The following is an 18,735-nucleotide window of genomic DNA, read 5'->3' on the forward strand; positions in this document are numbered from 1 at the left end:
GTTACATTTTTTTCTTTTTCTTTTTTTTTTTTTTTAGGGTGCTTTCTCAATGAGCGGAAAAGGACCTCCGTAGCTGGAAACACTTTGTTTAAAAAGGCCGAACTCTATGCAGTAGATTCTATAAAGATATTTTCTATCCTTTAGATTGATTGAAATAAAAAACTAAAACAATTTTGAGCCAAACGTGTCCCTGGCCGTAGGAATGAATCGCTAGTGGAAAAAAAAACAAAAAAAACCCCATCATATTTACGTCCGAAAGTGCATCTTGGAAGGAACGTGCAATAGCTGAAATCTGGACGCACCTAATCATTTTATTTATTTTTTTACACGTATGTTTTGTAAAATCTAGATTTCATACGTCCTACGTACCGATCCCCATCTCACTCCGACCTGGGACGGCCGTCCCCGGCTTCACGTTTGCCGGTTTTAGTTGAGAAGAGTATTTTACGTCACTTGCACTCGTAGTATATCTGTGAATACGAATAAACACATACCAGTATAATACAGTAGAGGGGAAGCAAAAGCGATTAGTTTGTAGGACTATTTAAAAGAGTATTAAATGTTTTCAGTGTCGTCTGAATGTCAGAACATTGCGTTGTGAATGCTGCTAGTATCAATAGGTTTATATGTACTGTAAATAGAGGTGACTTGAAAGAGCAAAACAGAATATCCGGACAAACGTGGGCTTTGGCTTAATGGAAATACATATCAGTGGTGGTGGACTTTTTGGCCTGTGATCTACAGACAGGGTGGACGTTCTGTTTTGTTAGACACTATAATGAGCAGAGTAATGCAATATCAAAAGGTCATTTTGTCGCTATTGGGGTTTGTTTTTTTTGGGGGGGGGGGACAATTCCTGTATTTTATTTTTTTCCCCCCTCCTTTCAAATACCGCGCCTTTTTGATCCTTCCCGCCTCGCGGATCAAGTCGGCCCCTTTTGGGAGGATAGGACAGGGAGGAATAAAAATAGACTTTGTACTTCGATCAAACGACAAAGAAGTTATATCTGCGGTGCATCGGCGCCACGATTTAAATTATTGGCAAGTTAAGTTGATATAACCCAACTCCCACCCCCTTTATTAGGCTTTCATATTTATTTGTCATTTTAGGGCAAAGCACGCTTCGGGTTTTTCAATAATTTGGCTGTTTTAGAGTTGTCACTACAACATTGCCTGCATCAACTGAGCCTTTTATATCTCTATGAATATATATATCTATTCTAAAGAAGCGACATCTGATGTTTATTGGGGAAAAAAAAAAAAAGGTTTATGGGAAAATGATTTCTTTATTGAGTTATGTGTTTATAGCTACCGTTTGCATGGTCCTGCGTGGAAATATTTGTTTCAGTGGTTTCTATCGTGTGATGACCTCCGTGTTCAAGGCGAGCGGGCGGGGGGGGGGGGGGGCGTCGCTTCAGTTCCGTACATGAGAACCCCCCCCCCTCCCTCCCCCCGAAGCCAGACCTTGAAAACACGCAAAAAAGAAAAAGGGGGGGGGGGGGGGGGAGGAAAAAAAAGAAAAACATTTTAAGAAAAATAATGAGTTCTTTACCTATATCGTTACTCGTCATATTTCAATCTTGCTCAAGTAGTGTTACGTACTATGATAGCAGACTTTGAGTTAGTCGATGGATGGGTCCACGGTGACGCTCATTTCACCTTTTGTAAATATTTATCACTGCAGAGACACTGTAACCTACTATGGTGTTGTTTTTTTGTTGTACACTGTTCTATCACTGTGGAAAAAAAAAAAAAAATGTCTTTGGGGTTTTTGTAAGATTCTGTGCAATATTGTCCTCATTTGGGTTCTTTCCGTTTTCGTTCTCGTTGCACATTTTATTTTTATTTTTTTTATTTTTTTTTCGTTCTATTTTGAACCGCTCGGCGTCAACAACAGTCAGTTATTGCATCAGAATGTTTGTCACCAGGTCTTACGGACCATAAAGATATAAAGTGTTCATCCCAATTGTGGCTGAGACAGCACAGCACTTTAAACCGAGGGGGGCACTTTCCCAACCGACCAGCTCTGTCCAAACGTTCTCACACAGCGACCTCTGGTGGCAGAGCGGCGCACTGCAGCTAGTTAGAAGGTCACAGCATATCTAATATAATCATGTTGAATCCATCCTCTTTGTGCAGTTCTGAACTGCAGTAAACTACCTACCTGTTGTTTTCGTTCACATATCTGTGTTATTATGTTTTAGTCGATGACCCTTGGGAATGCATCACTTTTTTTTTTTTTTTCTGTTCGTGTCCCTGCCAAAAGAAGCATAGTAGTTAATTTAGTGATTGTCACTTAAGCTGTATAATGAGCCTCCCAAAAAAAAAATAATAATAATAAAAGTCCAAACCCCATCCTCCATCCTCACCCCCGTCCCGACTCCTTCGCCTTTCTCCCCCTTTCAGTCATAGATCCTCCCCCAGCTCTGTACTTATATGTGATTGCAGTATAATTCTGAAAAATTATCAAAGAATATAAAACAAGCGCTTCCAATTCTGGTACTGGCTCTGCTCGAATGGCATGCGGGTGACGCCGCCACGCCGGCATGCTCCTCATCCCCCCCTGCTCATCCGCGAGAAAGCAGACCTCGGCCTGCACTCCTGTAGCATGAAACGAAACCTGCCGGTGTTATGTACAAACTCTCCATACTCAAATGGATATTAAGGGCTCTGAAACACATCTGCTACCGGGTTAAAGGACGCCAAGTCCTTTCCACGAGACACTAAAAGAGAACAACAAGCAGCAAATCACAAATTGGAAATGTGCAGTGCCTCACCACAGCCTTTATCCAATAAAGCGGACGGAGAGAGGCTCGTGCCAACGGGTCGCAGCCTTTTTAAAATTTTAAGTGTCACATTCATCCGATTGCCCGTAGAAGCAGCGACGGCGTGAGTTGAGAGCTTATTCAACAGCTGGTTTAGTTTGCTTCGAGAAACTTAAAAAAAAAAACATCCTTAATGCATCACGGGTGTGTTGTCTGTGCAGTTCAAGCAGAGCCCCACTCCAGCGATGTTGTGTAACTAAATGCATGCATGCAGATTACCCTGAACAAGGTGTAGTATTGACAATATATTGAGTGTTTGTGGTATCCAAGGTATTTTTCGTTTGTAACGGTTTATTTCAGGCATTTTTATGTTTACCGATCCTTTTCAGTAGTGCGAAACCGTTTGCTATCTTTTGTTTTTGACTGGCCAATCAGTGTATCCAAGAAGAATGAATATATTAGTTACAGTACAAAATTATATTTTTTGGTAGGTTTGTTGAAAAGATCCTCTCAAATTGTTGTCAATTGTGTCATATATATCTGCAGATAAAAATGATTACCAAAGTATATTTAAGTTACCGACATAATATATAAGTGTGCAAATGAGAACTCCAGTGAATCACACACAGACTCGGAACGGTTCGTACGATCGTTAGGGCCGTGCAACAATCAACTTTCAGTTTCAGTTCTGTTTCATTTTAAGGGGTTAAATGTAAAGTTCAAATGATCTAAAAAGTTATTAGTTGATTAACTGTACTTTGGCCAGTGGACTGGCCACCAAGGGTTGGTCCACAGTACATAAAATGGTGGTTAAAAAGTACATTAAGAAAAAAGCCAGGGAATTCTCAAAAAGCTTTTGGAACAGTCATTTGTATTTGGTTATTTAAATCCCTGTGAGTTGGAGCTTGTGTTTAATTCACTGGAGTTGTGGATACCATGTTGAATGAATGCTTGAAATGGAATGGATGTAGATATAGGTGATAACATATAAACACAACTATCAAATTCACATATATATATATATATATTTAACAAAAGAAAAAGTTTTTCATTCAGAACCTTTCATTACTCTTCCTTAATACTGTACCTAGTCTTATGGTAAAGCCGTAATGCGTTTCTTTTGAGTTCCGTGGGGGTGTGTATGTGTGTACATGTGCACTTGTATCTGCTAGGGGAGGGAGGGTGAGGGGGAGGTTCGGGGTGATGGGCGGTAAAATGGGGGTTACATGTAAATAAATCAAATACAGTTAGTGTGGAGGTGTTTATTTTTTGTGTCAGTGTAAGTTAAATATTCAAAAGAAATAAAAATGTATTCTCTATTGTGTTTCATGGTACATTTAAAAAAAAAAGAGGAAAAAAAAAAGTAGTTTTATCTCACATTTCAAATGCTTATATCTCTATGGCTTCTGGCGATACCCGTTCCATTTTATAGATTTGTCAGCACAAAATGCAATAAACCAATACCATTTTATTACAGCAATCGTGTTTGAGTCTTTAATCACGTCTTTGACCAATGATACAAAGGGGGGGGGGGGGGGGGGTATTCCATGAACAGCACAATAAAATGGGTTTGAAAATAAAACTTGGCTGTGTAAAAAAGTCGAACTATTCTGTACGCATGCGACTCGATAGTTCTAAAAGGGAAACACCAACTATAGTTAGAAATAAACTCTACAATTAACCGAGGTCAGCTGACTGAGCACGATATGATATAATAACAATAGTAATAAAAAAAGATTTTGAAGCATTTACAAATTTCAAAGCAAAGACATTGTCAATATCCATAACACACATAGTGGGCCGAGTTAACAAATGTAGGATTAAACGCACCGGATCAGAGAGGGGACGAGGGTCAGTAATGGTGTGGGTACATGGACATGGGGGGCAGCTGGCCCATAGGGGGCGCCTGCCTGGGGGGCTGCTGCTGCTGCTGCTGCTGCTGCTGCTGCTGCTGCTGCTGGGAGGCTCCCGAATTGACCAGGTGGTTGAGGGATGGTCCGCTCTGAATGAGCGTGTCCAGTGCCTTCTGGACGCTCGGGTTATCGAAGTTTATGCCGGAGGTGGAGCTGGGGGGGGGCCTCTGGCCGGGGGGCGGCCTCTGGCCGAGAGGGGGCGCGCGGCTCGGGATGCCGTACCCCTGGGAGCCACCGGGGGGCAGGCTGGACAGGGGCATGGAGGGCCGGACGCCCCCCATCTGGGGGTTCTGGGAGGGGACTTGGGACACACCCACTGACTGGTGCTGCTGGCCCAGAGCGCCGTACGCCTGCGTCTGGGGGGCCAGCGAGGAGCCGGCCGCGGGGGGCGGCGGCGACGACGCCTGCTGCCGAGGAGGAGCCGGCGCCGCTGTTGAACAGACTGAGGATTTTGGCCTGGAGCTCCTGCTGGTGGTTGGGGTTCGGCGGGGCGCTGGAGGCGGGCTGCACCGGCAGGTGGCCGGACTGGACCGGGGCGTGGAGCGGGTGCGTCTGGGGAGCGAGTGCCGCCGCAGGGGGCTGGGCGCCGGTGAGAGAGTGCGTCGCAGCTGGAGGGAGATCAGAGAACATCGGGTTAAATGCTGCGCAAACAATCATATTCGACATCGAGGAACAGATCTGGAAAACACAGTTACTTTAGAACCAAATATTCTGTATCATCACAACAGTAATAATACACAACTTCAAAAGAAAGGCACAGAATATTAGGTAGACGGTTCAGATGCCTCAACATAAAACATTTTTTCTATTTATCCCAACAGTGGCTCCAAATTTAATCAAAATTGGGACGGAAACTTGGGATTTTAGTATCATCATTTCACCAAATGGTCACGCTCAACTCAAGTAATTGTAATCAGGCGATGATGTAATAACCCCGGGATGAGAGAGATTTGGAAAGGGTGCGTACCTCCGTGAGGATCTGCGCCGCCTCGTACCGCTCGAGTCCTCTTGTCTTTCAGATACACAATGAGACTGTCCAGTTCCTCTGGGGTTATGTATCTGACGGGCAGAAAAACAGAAGACTTTAAATCACGTCAGCCCCCCGACGACAGAACACGACAACATTTGCTCCGATCAAGACTTTTATCTTTATCTCAGAAAACCACCGGTGGACAAATTTGTGTGAAATAACAAAAGTCGACAGTGTTGAATGTGTTTGCGTTATGTATGGTGGAATTAAAAAGTTTGGGCATCTGAGGTCACGATACACAGCGGATACCAAAGTGAGAGCTGACCTGCGCTCTAAACCCTATCCAGTCAAACATGACACCCTGTGCTCCTCTATATGCTGTTTCCAATGTTGGTGGCAGGGCTCGCCTTTCCCAATAACAATGTACTGGTCAGGCACACCCAATAAGAGTGATTAAATATCCCGACGTATGGACGACGTTCATAGATTACCTGTTCTCAGACAGCAAGGTAATGGTGGTCAGCTGGGAGACTGGGTGGACTTCTCTGTCAGTCTCCCTGTGTATAACGTCGTCCGCCATTTTGGCAGCCTTCCTGGCAATCTCCTCCCGCTCTATGTTCCGATGTTCCACTTTATAGGCATCGTAGTTGTGGGCCACCAGCACCATGGCGTCCTGCATGGGCATGTTGCGGTGCTCTGCAGCGGGGATGACAATTTGACAAGTTATATCAGGTAAGAGTGTAAAACTACCAGTTAGAAAACGTTTTAATACAAATTGTATTTGAAATGATACACTGGGCATAAGGGGTGTCGACTGCAGCTCACCCGGCTCCGAACCGACTTTCATGACGTTAGGTTCGGAGTTGGGAGAGCTGCGGTCGACTCCGGAGGGTCCGCTGCACCACATCCCTCAACGCACTATGCACCCTCCCACCTGGCTGCAGGAACAACATTTGAATAGAATTTGAATATTACAAAGCAAATAACAATGAAGTTAAATAAAAGTTCATCCAGTTTGTTGCACAGGGAACACACATTAGAGAGAAATATCCCTGGTGACGGTGCCAAGTCCGCGTCGGCGGAAACACACAAGTGCACCGGCGCGTCCCCCTCTCCTCCGGCGTTTCACTGTGTACATGGGAGAGTGTGCCTTTGACCACAATGTCCAGTAGTTCCACAGATGTGGCGATGAAAGTGGAAATAAACCCGACCATCACTGACGGAATGTCCTCTAGTGCAGAGGTTCCCAACCACTGGCTCACGGGCCGCGCCGCGATGCAGTTGCGGCCGTGAGAACGCGGGCGGGATTTTTTCCAGGAGCGATCTACGATCTAATCCACGGCAGAGCAGCAGCAGGAAACCGAGTGAATTAAATACATTGAGTTTTTATTTGCTTTGTTTGTTTCACTGTGATCGGAGCTGCTGGTATTAATTTGCCTTGCACATAACAGTATAGGCTCTGTAATTTTGTGATAATTTATTAGTTTCAATATTCAAATAAAAGTTCCTTGTTGAGAAACTAAAAGTGTTTTTATTTACAGATCATGACTTGATAGTCTAACAATGACATAGTCGTCAGTGCTGGAAAAAAATGTTTCAATCGACAATTGAATCGCGGATTTGGAGAATCACTACTGAGCATAGTATGTTATTAAAAGGCCCTAAAAACCCCAACAGAAATCAAAGGAGGCCTTTATGGATCGTTCACTGGGTTCCGGAGGCTTTAAAGATGTTGGATGGTACAAACTGCGCCGCACGCACGTTTCTCTAAAGCCTCTCGCAGGCCCATGAGCTGCACTTCCCTGCTGTTCATTTGGAAACTACGCTGCCTGTAAACACTGACCCTCCAATTTCAGTATCGCTGTCACCAAAGTGAACAGCTGTGTGAATCTGGAGAAAACTTTGGCCAAATGGCAACTGCTGCCGTGCTTTCCTTTTCGGCACTATCACGTAGCGTGATGCTGGAAAAAGAGATGTCCAAAACACTTGTTTTGTTTGGTTTTGGACAACTCTTTGCATGAGACCTGCACGATATGTGGAAAATCTGCGACGTGCGATAACATTGTTCAATATTGCGATGACGATACGACTTGTGATAAACAAATATCAAAGAGTGCATATTAGCTACATTACATTACAGTTCTTATGTCTTTCTTCTTAAATAGGTACACTGCTAACATAGACACACTGAATAGCCTACGCCCACTGAATAAAGAAATTCAATAAATCATTTCAAACGTGCTTTTATTGAACAAATTGCACATGAATAACCAAGCAATTAAACAAAACATTACTTTAAATAAGACATAACTATAACAAATTTAAGTTAAATTTTCCCTTTAAAATATTTTCTGCTAAACTCACCAGAAACATCTCTTCAGGAGATATAAATATCAGGAGAAAACAACTTAATTTAATAAATACAAATGCATATATTACATCCCACTGTCTTGCTTTTGCACTACGTCTTAAAATACTCTTCACGCCTTGTTGCTGCTCCTTTACAACGTGTATAATGTGGTGAATGAGCTGTGTGTGGACACACGGGTAGCGGCTACAAGCGCACGCAACATGCACGTTTCACCGTGGCGCTTAAGGGGATATTCATTAGAAAATAAATATTGGATCGGTACATCCACAGTTGTTATCAACCTTTTTGAAAAAATATAAATAGGCTGTTGCTGAGTGTGAATAAAATGATTTTCTCATTCATCACGTCTCAAGCGGTCTTTTGTGATGTGTTCATCGAGCGTGTTTGTGGCGACGACGATGAAAATACGATGTATCGGCCAACTCTACTTTGCACACGACCCCTGGGCGTGAACTGTTCGCCCCCGTGCGGTTTCTGCTCACCTTGCGGCGTGCCAAACAGGATGTTGACGGTGCAGGAGCGGTGGACCTGGTGCTGCTGTGTGATGATGATGGCAAAGGGCGTGCACGCTCGGCCCACGTCCTCCAGGGCCTGGGTGAGCGACACCTCCGTGTTGAGGAAGATCAGGTCCACCACCATGCCCAGGTCGCGTACCTTCCGCCCCACCGTCTCCGCATACTCCCTACAGTTGTGTTTGAAGCGCGCGCACACACACACACACACACACACACACACACACACACACACACACACACACACACACACACGAGCAATATGAAATAAAAACATGCTGAGACGTGGTTGCGTTTTGGCCTTGGAACCCGATTCAGTTTCAAGGTCTTCCATTGCAGCCGCAGTTCGACCCACACTTACCACTCTCTTCAATAAATCATTTTCCAGGACATATTTTCATGACCTGCACACGTATTCATATTAAAACACCACGTCCATACACATTGAGTTTTTTCTGGGGGTTTTTTGTTATGTTTGGTGATTAGTCTTCTTCCCAAGAGAAACTGAATGTTTGCAGACTTAAATCTCCAGTTGCACTCGTTAATGTGGGACAACTTACACCTTCTGACAAAATTCTGATCTCAGAAAGTAGTAGCGTAGCACAGGACAAGCGCCCATGAGAAGAAGTCTAATCTACAAAACACCTGAGGGTTCCCAATGAAGCACGTTTATATAATTTTAATATTATATAAAGATTTATTCTTAAAATATTTTTTGGCGGACATTAAAAAAAACTCTAGTCTTCAGGGACATTTTGGGCTATTTTGTCACATTCCATGACTGGAAAACGGCACTGCAAAATTGCAGGCTATCCAGGCCAGGTGGGAAGGCTGTTAACCGTGCAGGTCAGAGAGCGGACATACTTCTGTGCTTTATTGACGACGATGACGGAGCAGTCGACTGGGCGGTCAGTGTCATAGCGACGCTGCAGTTCTTCAAAGTACTGACGATACAGGTCAGTTCGACGGCGTTCCTCTGGTCGCCCACGTTCCTCTAAAGCTGTAGAGACAGAAAGAGAGCAGGCTAAATGGCAATGATAAAAAGAATTACATCATCATAAACAATAAAGTTTGACTGTTTCAGGATTTTTTTTAACCATCTAGATATTACAAACTGCTTTGAGGCATATAAAAGAGTCTTATTTTTTCTGACCATGTTGCTCTTGATCATAAAAAGCATGACTTTGGCATGCCACTGCTGGTTTGTGGAACCAGAAGCCAAAGGCAGCCATTGAGTGACAAGGTGACCGACAGTCGTGGGAAACAGCGTGTTACGCCTTTCTAGCCACTGCAGCCAACTAATACCTTATTCACCCACTCACGTTCACATTCACACACTGGCAGTCATGCAAAGTGACGCCCAGCTTGATGTGAGCAGTTAGGGGCTTGATGTCTTGCTGAAGGACACCACGAACCAATAAGACATCTGTGTTGTTCATATGGGCATATGCCATGGGACCATTTGTCCAACAAAGTGAAAATAAACAAACTGAAACCTTCTCACACAAGGCAGCTGCTCACCCCAATGAAACAGCATGTGGAACATATTCCAGAATATCAACCCCACAATTTAACTGCAACACTACCTTTGTCGAGAACTGTTGTACTCAAAATGCACAATGAATTACCGTTGTTAGGCAATATCAACAACCTCCAAGACACCTGAACAGTTTACCTTCTGGTTCACGGCGGCCGTTCCATGGATCTCTGTACGGCTCTCTGTAGGCGTCCTCCTTTTTTCGATAATAGTCATCGGCTCCGCTCGGGCCACGGTAGTATCGATCGTACTCGTCTCTGAAACACATTACAAAAAGTTTTAGACTCGAGCACATTCCAACTAACTGGGTGTCATTTACTGAATTTGATTTGAAAACTACAATTTCAGAAGTCACCTGATTGCAGGATCCCGCGGTTCTCCTCTCGGTTCCTTCTCTCTGGCCTCCGGAGCACGGTAGCGGTCGTCGTGGTCACGGTGGTGGCTGCTCGGCCTCGGCTCCCGACTCTCCTCGCGACTCGGCTCCCGTGTGTCGCGTGTGTCGCGGCTGTCCCGACTGTCCAGGGGCTCGCGTCCATCGCGCCCGTACACAGGTGAACGAGAACGGGGCCGAGCCTCCCTGCTCTCCCCATAACCTCCATACGGAGCCCTGGGGAGGAAACATGCGATAAGTGCAAGGAAAAGCCAAAGAACAATCTACTCAAATGGTAAAAAGTCAAAGAATTGGCATCTTTTTGTAACTTGAAAATGTAAGTACGCCAATCTTCTGTGCAATAAGTCGAGGCAATAATTTGAGGGGAAAATAAGCAATGCAGTCCCTGGACTCATTTGACCTGAAACACAGACCAACAGCTGGATCAACGTTTTGTGAGCCAGGCCCGCGGGCGCTGGACGCGTTCATTAGCATCGGAGTGGAGGTTGAGCCTTCATGTAAATGCAGCCCGGAGTACGCACAGCACCGACATTCACCACACCGCAGCACCTCCTGCTCTACAACGAAAATTGATAAGATTGATAGCCGAGAATTTTACAGATGGTCCCGACGCCGTTCCAGCGAGGTGGGGTTTCCAGTGATTCGTCGACAATCGTTCCGTTGCTTGTTTTTGACAAGAACCATTGATCCTCATATGCCAAGTGTCGGAAGTCGGTGACCATTTTGACCGTGGAAATCATTTTGCCGTAGTTTGAAGCTTGTGTAGTTCACATTTTTTTTGGTGCGCAAAAAGTTTGAAAGATGTGCATGAGAAGATGTTTTCCATTTTAAAGATTAATAAACTCCAATGCTATACTCAAGGTTTAATATTTACAAATTAAAATTTTGACTTTGGTTGTGAAATTATGTCTGAGAGACAGAATAAATGCATGAGAATAAAGTCAGCTGCACATTGCTAATACAAATTTTCAATTTCTCTAGACAGAGACGAATGTAACCCTTTAATAAAAGCATTCTGTTTAATACTTGTTTTAACTACAAATGCAGTCTTACAGGAAACAAAAGATATGAACTTGAATATATACAAAATTATATTTCAAAAGAAGATGTATATATTTTGCAATCAATTAAAACTTTTCTTTTTAATTGGTTCCATCTTGATTCAACACTGCAAACCAGGTGGTGACTTGCAGTACAGTTTTGAGACAAAGAACAGCATTTGCAGAGACATGAACATTTGCTACCATCGCATGGGTAGTTCAATTGGTAGAGTGGTCCTTACAAGTCAATGATGGTGAATATAAATTTATATATATTTTATACAGTCCAGTTATCTAGTAGAAACCCACTGAAGATATAAACATGAAGGAAATTAGTTTGCCACTAAAAGAGCAGATGAGAGACATCTTTGAGAGACAAAGACACTTGAAATTACATTCACACTCTTTGCTTTATTTAAAACAGACCTAAAATAAAAAAAATAAAATAAATAAAAAGGCAAAATGAGGACCCACACACCTGGGAACATTTATTGCTACGGCGGTATCCGTAAACTCTCTTGAAACCCAGGTGGTGAAAAATGTGCATTTTTATTAACCAGAGCACCGTGGTAGTTCTTCACACCCATTTTGCGTTACTTTACCTTCGTGGAGGGCTCGGCCGGGATTGAGGTTTAGGTTGTCGTCGTTCCACTGCCATATTTACATCTGAAAATAAACCAATCCAAAACGTTCAACATTACAGTATCAGGTATGCGCAAGTGTCACGTAAAGTGGGACCGGCAGAGGGAACACTTCCAAGATCCAAAATGAAACGCAGCTTCGGAATCCCAAGCATGGATTTCCAAATTGGAGGCGGTCAAAATGCTGTAAAGTTAGCTGTCATTTCTGCCGCATCGCGACTGAGGAAACAGTTAAAATATATATATTTTTATTTGGTTTATTATTTATAGCTACAAGTTGTAATGCATTGCCTTACATTTTTGACATTGTATTATACGTTTACCTATCTAGACTATCGTACTACACTCACCGGCCACTTCATTAGGTACACCTGTTAAATTGCTTGTTAACACAAATAGCTAATCAGCCAATCACATGGCAGCAACTCATTGCATTTAGGCATGTAGACACGGTGAGGATGACTTGCTGAAGTTCAAACCGAGCATCAGAATGGGGAAGAAAGGGGATTTCAGTGACTTTGGACGTGGCATGATTGTTGGTGCCAGACGGGCTGGTCTAAATATTTCAGAAACTGCTGACCTACTGGGATTTTCACGCACAACCATCTCTAGGGTTTACAGAGAATGGTCCCAAAAACAGAAAGTATCCAGTGAGCGGCAGGATGTGGCTGAAAATGCCTTGTTGATGTCAGAGGAGAATGAGCGGACTGGTTCGAGACAATAGAAAGGCAACAGTAACTCAAATAACCACTTGTTACAACCAAGGTATGCAGAATACCATCTCTGAACGCACAACACGTGGAACCTTGAAGCAGATGGGCTACAGCAGAAGACCACACCGGGTGCCCTTCCTGTCTGCTAAGAACTTGAAACTGAGGCTACAATTGGCACAGGCTCACCAGAAATGGACAATAAAAGATTGGACAAATGTCGCCCGGTCTGAAGACTCTCGATTTCAGTTGCGACATTCAGATGGTAGGGTTAGAATTTGGTATAAACAACATGAAAGCATGGATCCATCCTGCCTTGCATCAACAGTTCAGGCTGGTGGTTGTGGTGTAATGGTGCAGGGGATATTTTCTTGGCAAATTTTGGGCCCCTTAGTATCAATTGAGCATGGTTTAAACGCCACAGCATACCTGAGTATTGTTGCTGACCATGTCCATCCCTTTATGACCAGTGTACCCATCTTCTGATGGCTACTTCCAGCAGGATAATGCACCATGTCACAAAGCTCAAATCATCTCAAACTGGTTTCTTGAACATGACAATGAGTTCACTGTACTCCAATGGCCTCCACACTCACCAGATCTCAATCCAATAGAGCACCTTTGGGATGTGGTGAAACAGGAGATTCGCATCATGGATGTGCAGCCGACAAATCTGCAGCAACTGCGTGATGCTATCATGTCAATATAGACCAAAATCTCTGAAGAATGTTTCCAACACCTTGTTGAATCTATGCCACAAAGAATAAAGGCATTTCTGAAGGAAAAAGGGGGTTCAACCCATTACTAGCAATGTGCACCTAATAAAGTGGCCGGTGAGTGTGTCATAATATGCAATTATCTATCAAAGTTGTTTCGGTCTTCCACGTGGTAATTAAATTGATGTTCCAAGATAAATTCTAAAATGAAAATACTCAGTAATAATTCAGTATTTCATGCATTTATTTAGTTTGCATTAATTATAATACGGTAATTTATCTACAACAAAAGGGTATGCTAACTAGTCCTTGGCAAGTTTGTCGTGTGCAACAAAAATTAACCATAACATTTTGTTAAAACACAGAGGTTTCCATGTCACTCAAACTAAGTGAGGGTAGATGGATGGAACACCCCTCAGCTGCTAAAGTCTAACTCCCATTTAGATCCCATTTAAAAAAAGGTTTTACACCTCTTTGAAATGTGAAAAATGGTCCCAATAACTAGACCAATTTCAAATGGACATTTTACGGGTATCGTTCTTTCACCCAAACATGCAATGCCATTCAGTAAATGCATGTTTCTTCCCAAGCAAACAATGTATGAGTTAAACATTTTGTGTCGTATCGCACGCATTATATATATATATATATATATATATATATATATAAAAATTTTTTTGATATATTATTTTTTGGACATGTTCTAACCGGCCCTTTGCAGCGGTCTTACCTATTTTATAACCTTTATACATTCGACCCTTATGGCCCGCCTTTGCAGCTTCTGCGTCCTCAGCACGCTCAAATTGCACAAATCCAAAGCCACGGAACATGGCCAGCCCTGAAAAAGGATCATTTCAGTGATATAGACTTGCCAAAAAAAAACATGTTGGATGTTCTAAAAGCTCATCTCACAACATGGGATACATCTGTGTTTCCTCTGCGCTCCTCTGGTTGGGGGAAAACAGCAAAAAAGTTCAAATATAATCTTCCGCTAAACACAACATAGGTCAAATTTAAATATTTTGAATCCATGATCTAACATGGTCCTACATAGTAGTGCAACGTTTAAAAAGTTGTAAGAAATGTTAAGTGTTCTGTAGTCTTTAGTGGATCCAAAATGACTCATCCCCTTAAAAATGCAGCATCTCTCATGGAACTTTGGCCAGAGGAAACACCAATGCAAGATGTTACAATTTTGAATGAACTTCTTGATTTTTCCTTTTAACAATATTGTTACTGTTCTGTCATTCATATTCTTTAAGGATACGTTATGCAAACAAATGACAGTTAGCTTGAAGCTGATATTTGAATAATAATCAAAAATAAACAACTCAGTCCTCACATAGCAATATGCAATTACTGACCGACTATCTTTCCGTATTGGCTGAAAAGGTCTCCCAAATCCTTCTTTTCCATGTCTGATGTTGGCAAATTTCCGACGAAAATCCTCCTCTGCAAATCTCTGGGATGATCGCTGCTGCAGGAGTGGGAATAATGCCCAGGCGATGAACTGCTGCTTCTTCTGCGAGACATGACTAATTTCTTGGATTCCTTCTTCGTTGGGAAGTAAATGTACGAAAATGTTTCCGTTTTTTTGTTTGTTCGCGTCTTTAAATTGCCGTCCACGATCCTGTAAAATGTCAGTGAGGTAACAGAAAACAGAAGTTCCATGGGTGGAGAAATGTTTTAGGTTGAGGAGTTCCCGTTGGCTAGAAGTGTCAGTAAAAATGACATCAAAATTCTGATTGATATCGCAAATTAAAATGCTGTCTCAAAATTCGCAAAATTTCTCCTGAAAGGTCAGCAGATTACAAATGATGACAAACTTCTTCTGGGTTGTGTATAAATGGAGAAGGACGAAAATAGAAATGTTCATAATAAAAAATAGGAGCTTAACTGTTTGCTCATTTTTATCTCTTGGAGAAAAGGTTTGGCTCAGACACACACACACACACACACACACACACACACACACACACACACACACACACACACACACACACACACACACACACACACACACACACACACACACACACACACACACACACACAAATGGAGATTTATTTTTGTTCTGGACCTCGGTCCTTGGTCCGGCAATAACATTTAAGTTAAAATTGGTGTAGCCACCAATTTAACAGTAAACAATGGTCCAAAGGGTCTTAGAACTGAAAATTGGAGAACGGATTTATAATTTCTCTTTGTTCAAAGCGAAAAAGGGGGAACGTATGACAAACCACAGCTGTATAACATCGTACACTTGGGACTTCTAGGCTGTTTTCAACAAAGGATTCTTGTTTGAAAGCTTTTCAAATAGGTTGTTTTGATATATTTAAATTCCCTTTAAAGCAACACTATGTAACTTTCTTACCTTAAAATAACACCCCCCCTCCCCCCCACCCAGATGCCTGTTCTTGCACCATGTAACTTTGGTGTTCGGGGTACGAAACTGCGGGAAAAGTGTGTTTAAAAATGAAACAATAAACTTGCTGTCCAAAATGATCGGTAATAATGCTCATACAAAACGTAGCCGCTCCACCTCCCCGCAGTGCGGATGAGATGGGCCAGTGGTGCACCCGGCCCTCACTTTCACTTCAACGCAGGGTTTGTTTCACCCTCTGACTCGCGCGTGCTAGCCGATCTGTCGGACCGACCACATCTGGTACCATCACCTGTAGCAGGGGCTGCGGGGGAGCGGGAGAGCGGTGGACTGAGCGTTCGCTGAAGGCAACGTCCTTGCAAGGGGCGCTGTAACCTAGGTGTACATTATATCCGCGTTTGTAACATAGACTGTTATTGAAACATGACCATTGAGATTCAAATTTGTCCAGTAAAATAAATTATTTTCGGATATCGGACAGTTTTACAACAGCAGTGTAAAAGTGCAACTGCACTCAGAAGCTTTAGGGGCACCAAATCCCAAATACCAAGAGTTACATAGTGCTGCTTTAATGTGAACTGGGTGTCGTTGTGTCAAATACTTATAACACAATAGAATGTTCTGAAATATTCAGAAGTATATTAATATAAGCAGAAATTCAAATTTGTGTGATTTAGAAGCCAAAGCAATTTGGCCTTGGTGATGTTTTTTTTTGTGTGAAGTTAGGCAGTATTATTCGGGGAGCAATGCAGTGCGTACCTTGTTTGCTGCCTGGCTGTACCGACGGTTGTGTCCACATAATATTGCAATCAGAGTCTCTCAAGAGTCTCAGCGATTCTGTAGAAAAGAAACTAGATGTATTTAATGGAAATAAAGCTATTTTCAGAAGAGTATTACTATGGCTTACAGCATGTATTCACATTCAGATTAGACTCAAAACTGTGATGGTTTGCTTTGAAATACTGAAAATCATTGACAGTTCAGCCTCAGCTATTCTTCTGCATACGTTAAAAAAAATTATAATACAACCTTTTGATTGTCTGACAATATTAAATGACGCTTTTAATTATTATTATTGAAGTAGAAAGGTTTCCATTAACCTGAGATTTCAGCACTGTATTTTGAATTCATAAACATGTTTTGTGAAATTTCCCTGAGCACTATTATAAATTATTGTGCATTGTCCCATTTTAACTCCAAATATTTTCTGATGGTAAAATTTGCATCTGCGCCTGTATAATTAATACATTCAGTGTATGCATTTCATGTTTTCAGAATAACAATCAGTTTTATTTGGTAAAATACATTTTCATGTACAAGGAAGCTGACTTGGTATTTGTTTGGGGCTTTGATTTACAAAATCACACATAAAACAACATAAAAAAATAACAAAACATACACAGAATTTTCACTGTGCACACAATTAATAAAGAGGCTTTGGCAGGAGCTAAGTGGTAGTATGCTTGCTCTGAGTACAGAGTGTAGTAAAAATATAGTTTGGTGAATATTAATGTGCAGAAGGAATCAATAAATATGTAGACAATAGAATGTGGATAGCAATGGATTCATGAAAGCTCTATGGTACTTTGCACATTGCAGTTATTGCTCGGTATTGCACAAGCTGTAATGTGTGATTTGAAGCCCACAGTAAAGCTGCAGGATATGGGGGACATTCAGATATGTAGATTTGCATGTAAACCATGTCACATTGTGAAGTGTGACAAAAACAGGAGATAGGGGCTACTGGACTAGGTTCTTAACCAGGCAAATTAAGCCAACTTGGACACAGCATTGCTCTTGTGGAAGATGCATCACAGGCATAATGTCAATTATTCGGCATCAATTAATGCATCATAATGACACCAATGATGTGACTGTTACTGTACTTTTCTGCAACAAAGCTGAACTCCTCCTGGGTGACCCAAGTCAGACCAGGAATGTAAAAACACTCTTCTGCTGTCCTGTGTGTGTGTGTGTGTGTGTGTGTAACCTCATAGCGTTTTGTTTTCCACCCTGGTACAGACAGTTCATACAGAGCTTTTATTTTGGAATATTTGTGCGCGAACACGAACTTACACACGCATATTGTCGAGTTGTAGTTGCTTTTTAGTTAAATTGTATACATGTATTGCCATTTTTGGATAATTGCTTCGTTTTCTTACTCATTTAACCGTTTTGCCTATCGTTTTGATGTAAGCTACTGTCGCGCGGCTATTTCCCTCTGGGGATTAACAGTGACTTCGTCGATCATGGCGGCGATGATCGAGAAACATCATGCAGCTAGCCACGCGGCGGTGTGGAGCGGACCGACGAACTATGTCACAGTCCAGACTTATTTCAACTCGTTTATTGGCCCAAGTTGCTTGACTCAACCCGATGTGTTGATCACAAACTCCCAGCGTTTAGCAACATATTGGAGCTGTGTGACCCGGACTCCACGCTCAGCTCCGCTGCGTAATCCACGGCTAGCTAACAGCTAGCATAACGGCATAACAGCCCATCCGCCTTCTACAGATGTAGAGAGCCGGTAAACTAATGCGCATAGTGATACCACGGTGTTCGTGTGAAACTGCATTCTACTCGGAATGATATTTGTGATTACCTTCGGTCTGTGTTTCCCTTTAGTCTGATTATGTCAGGCCCGGGTTTGCTAGGGCTCCGCCGTTTCTTCTCCCGTTGCACAATGCTCTCATTCGCCTGCCACTGATTAGTGGCCACTATGGACGCGCTACTACGGCCCCCTAGCGGCCGGCGGGCATAAGGCACCTGGAGCAGTGTGTGTGTGTGTG

At 42.6% G+C, this 18,735-nt stretch overlaps 1 protein-coding gene across 1 annotated transcript; it reads right to left on the reverse strand.

The window, feature by feature from the left end:
• Nucleotides 1–4,252: 4,252 nt before the first annotated feature.
• On the reverse strand, nucleotides 4,253–18,610 carry ncoa5 (nuclear receptor coactivator 5). Its single transcript, XM_080001033.1, is given in 13 exon segments — nucleotides 4,253–5,083; nucleotides 5,085–5,286; nucleotides 5,646–5,737; nucleotides 6,140–6,344; nucleotides 8,502–8,701; nucleotides 9,396–9,531; nucleotides 10,207–10,325; nucleotides 10,424–10,675; nucleotides 12,102–12,165; nucleotides 14,297–14,404; nucleotides 14,931–15,196; nucleotides 16,706–16,783; nucleotides 18,549–18,610. Coding segments are annotated over 11 exon segments (2,013 nt in total). The 5' UTR covers nucleotides 15,100–15,196; nucleotides 16,706–16,783; nucleotides 18,549–18,610; the 3' UTR covers nucleotides 4,253–4,617.
• Between the last annotated feature and the right edge of the window lie 125 nt (nucleotides 18,611–18,735).

Source organism: Zeus faber (assembly GCF_960531495.2).
Source record: "Zeus faber genome assembly, chromosome: 5".
Taxonomy (NCBI): Eukaryota; Metazoa; Chordata; class Actinopteri; order Zeiformes; family Zeidae; genus Zeus; species Zeus faber.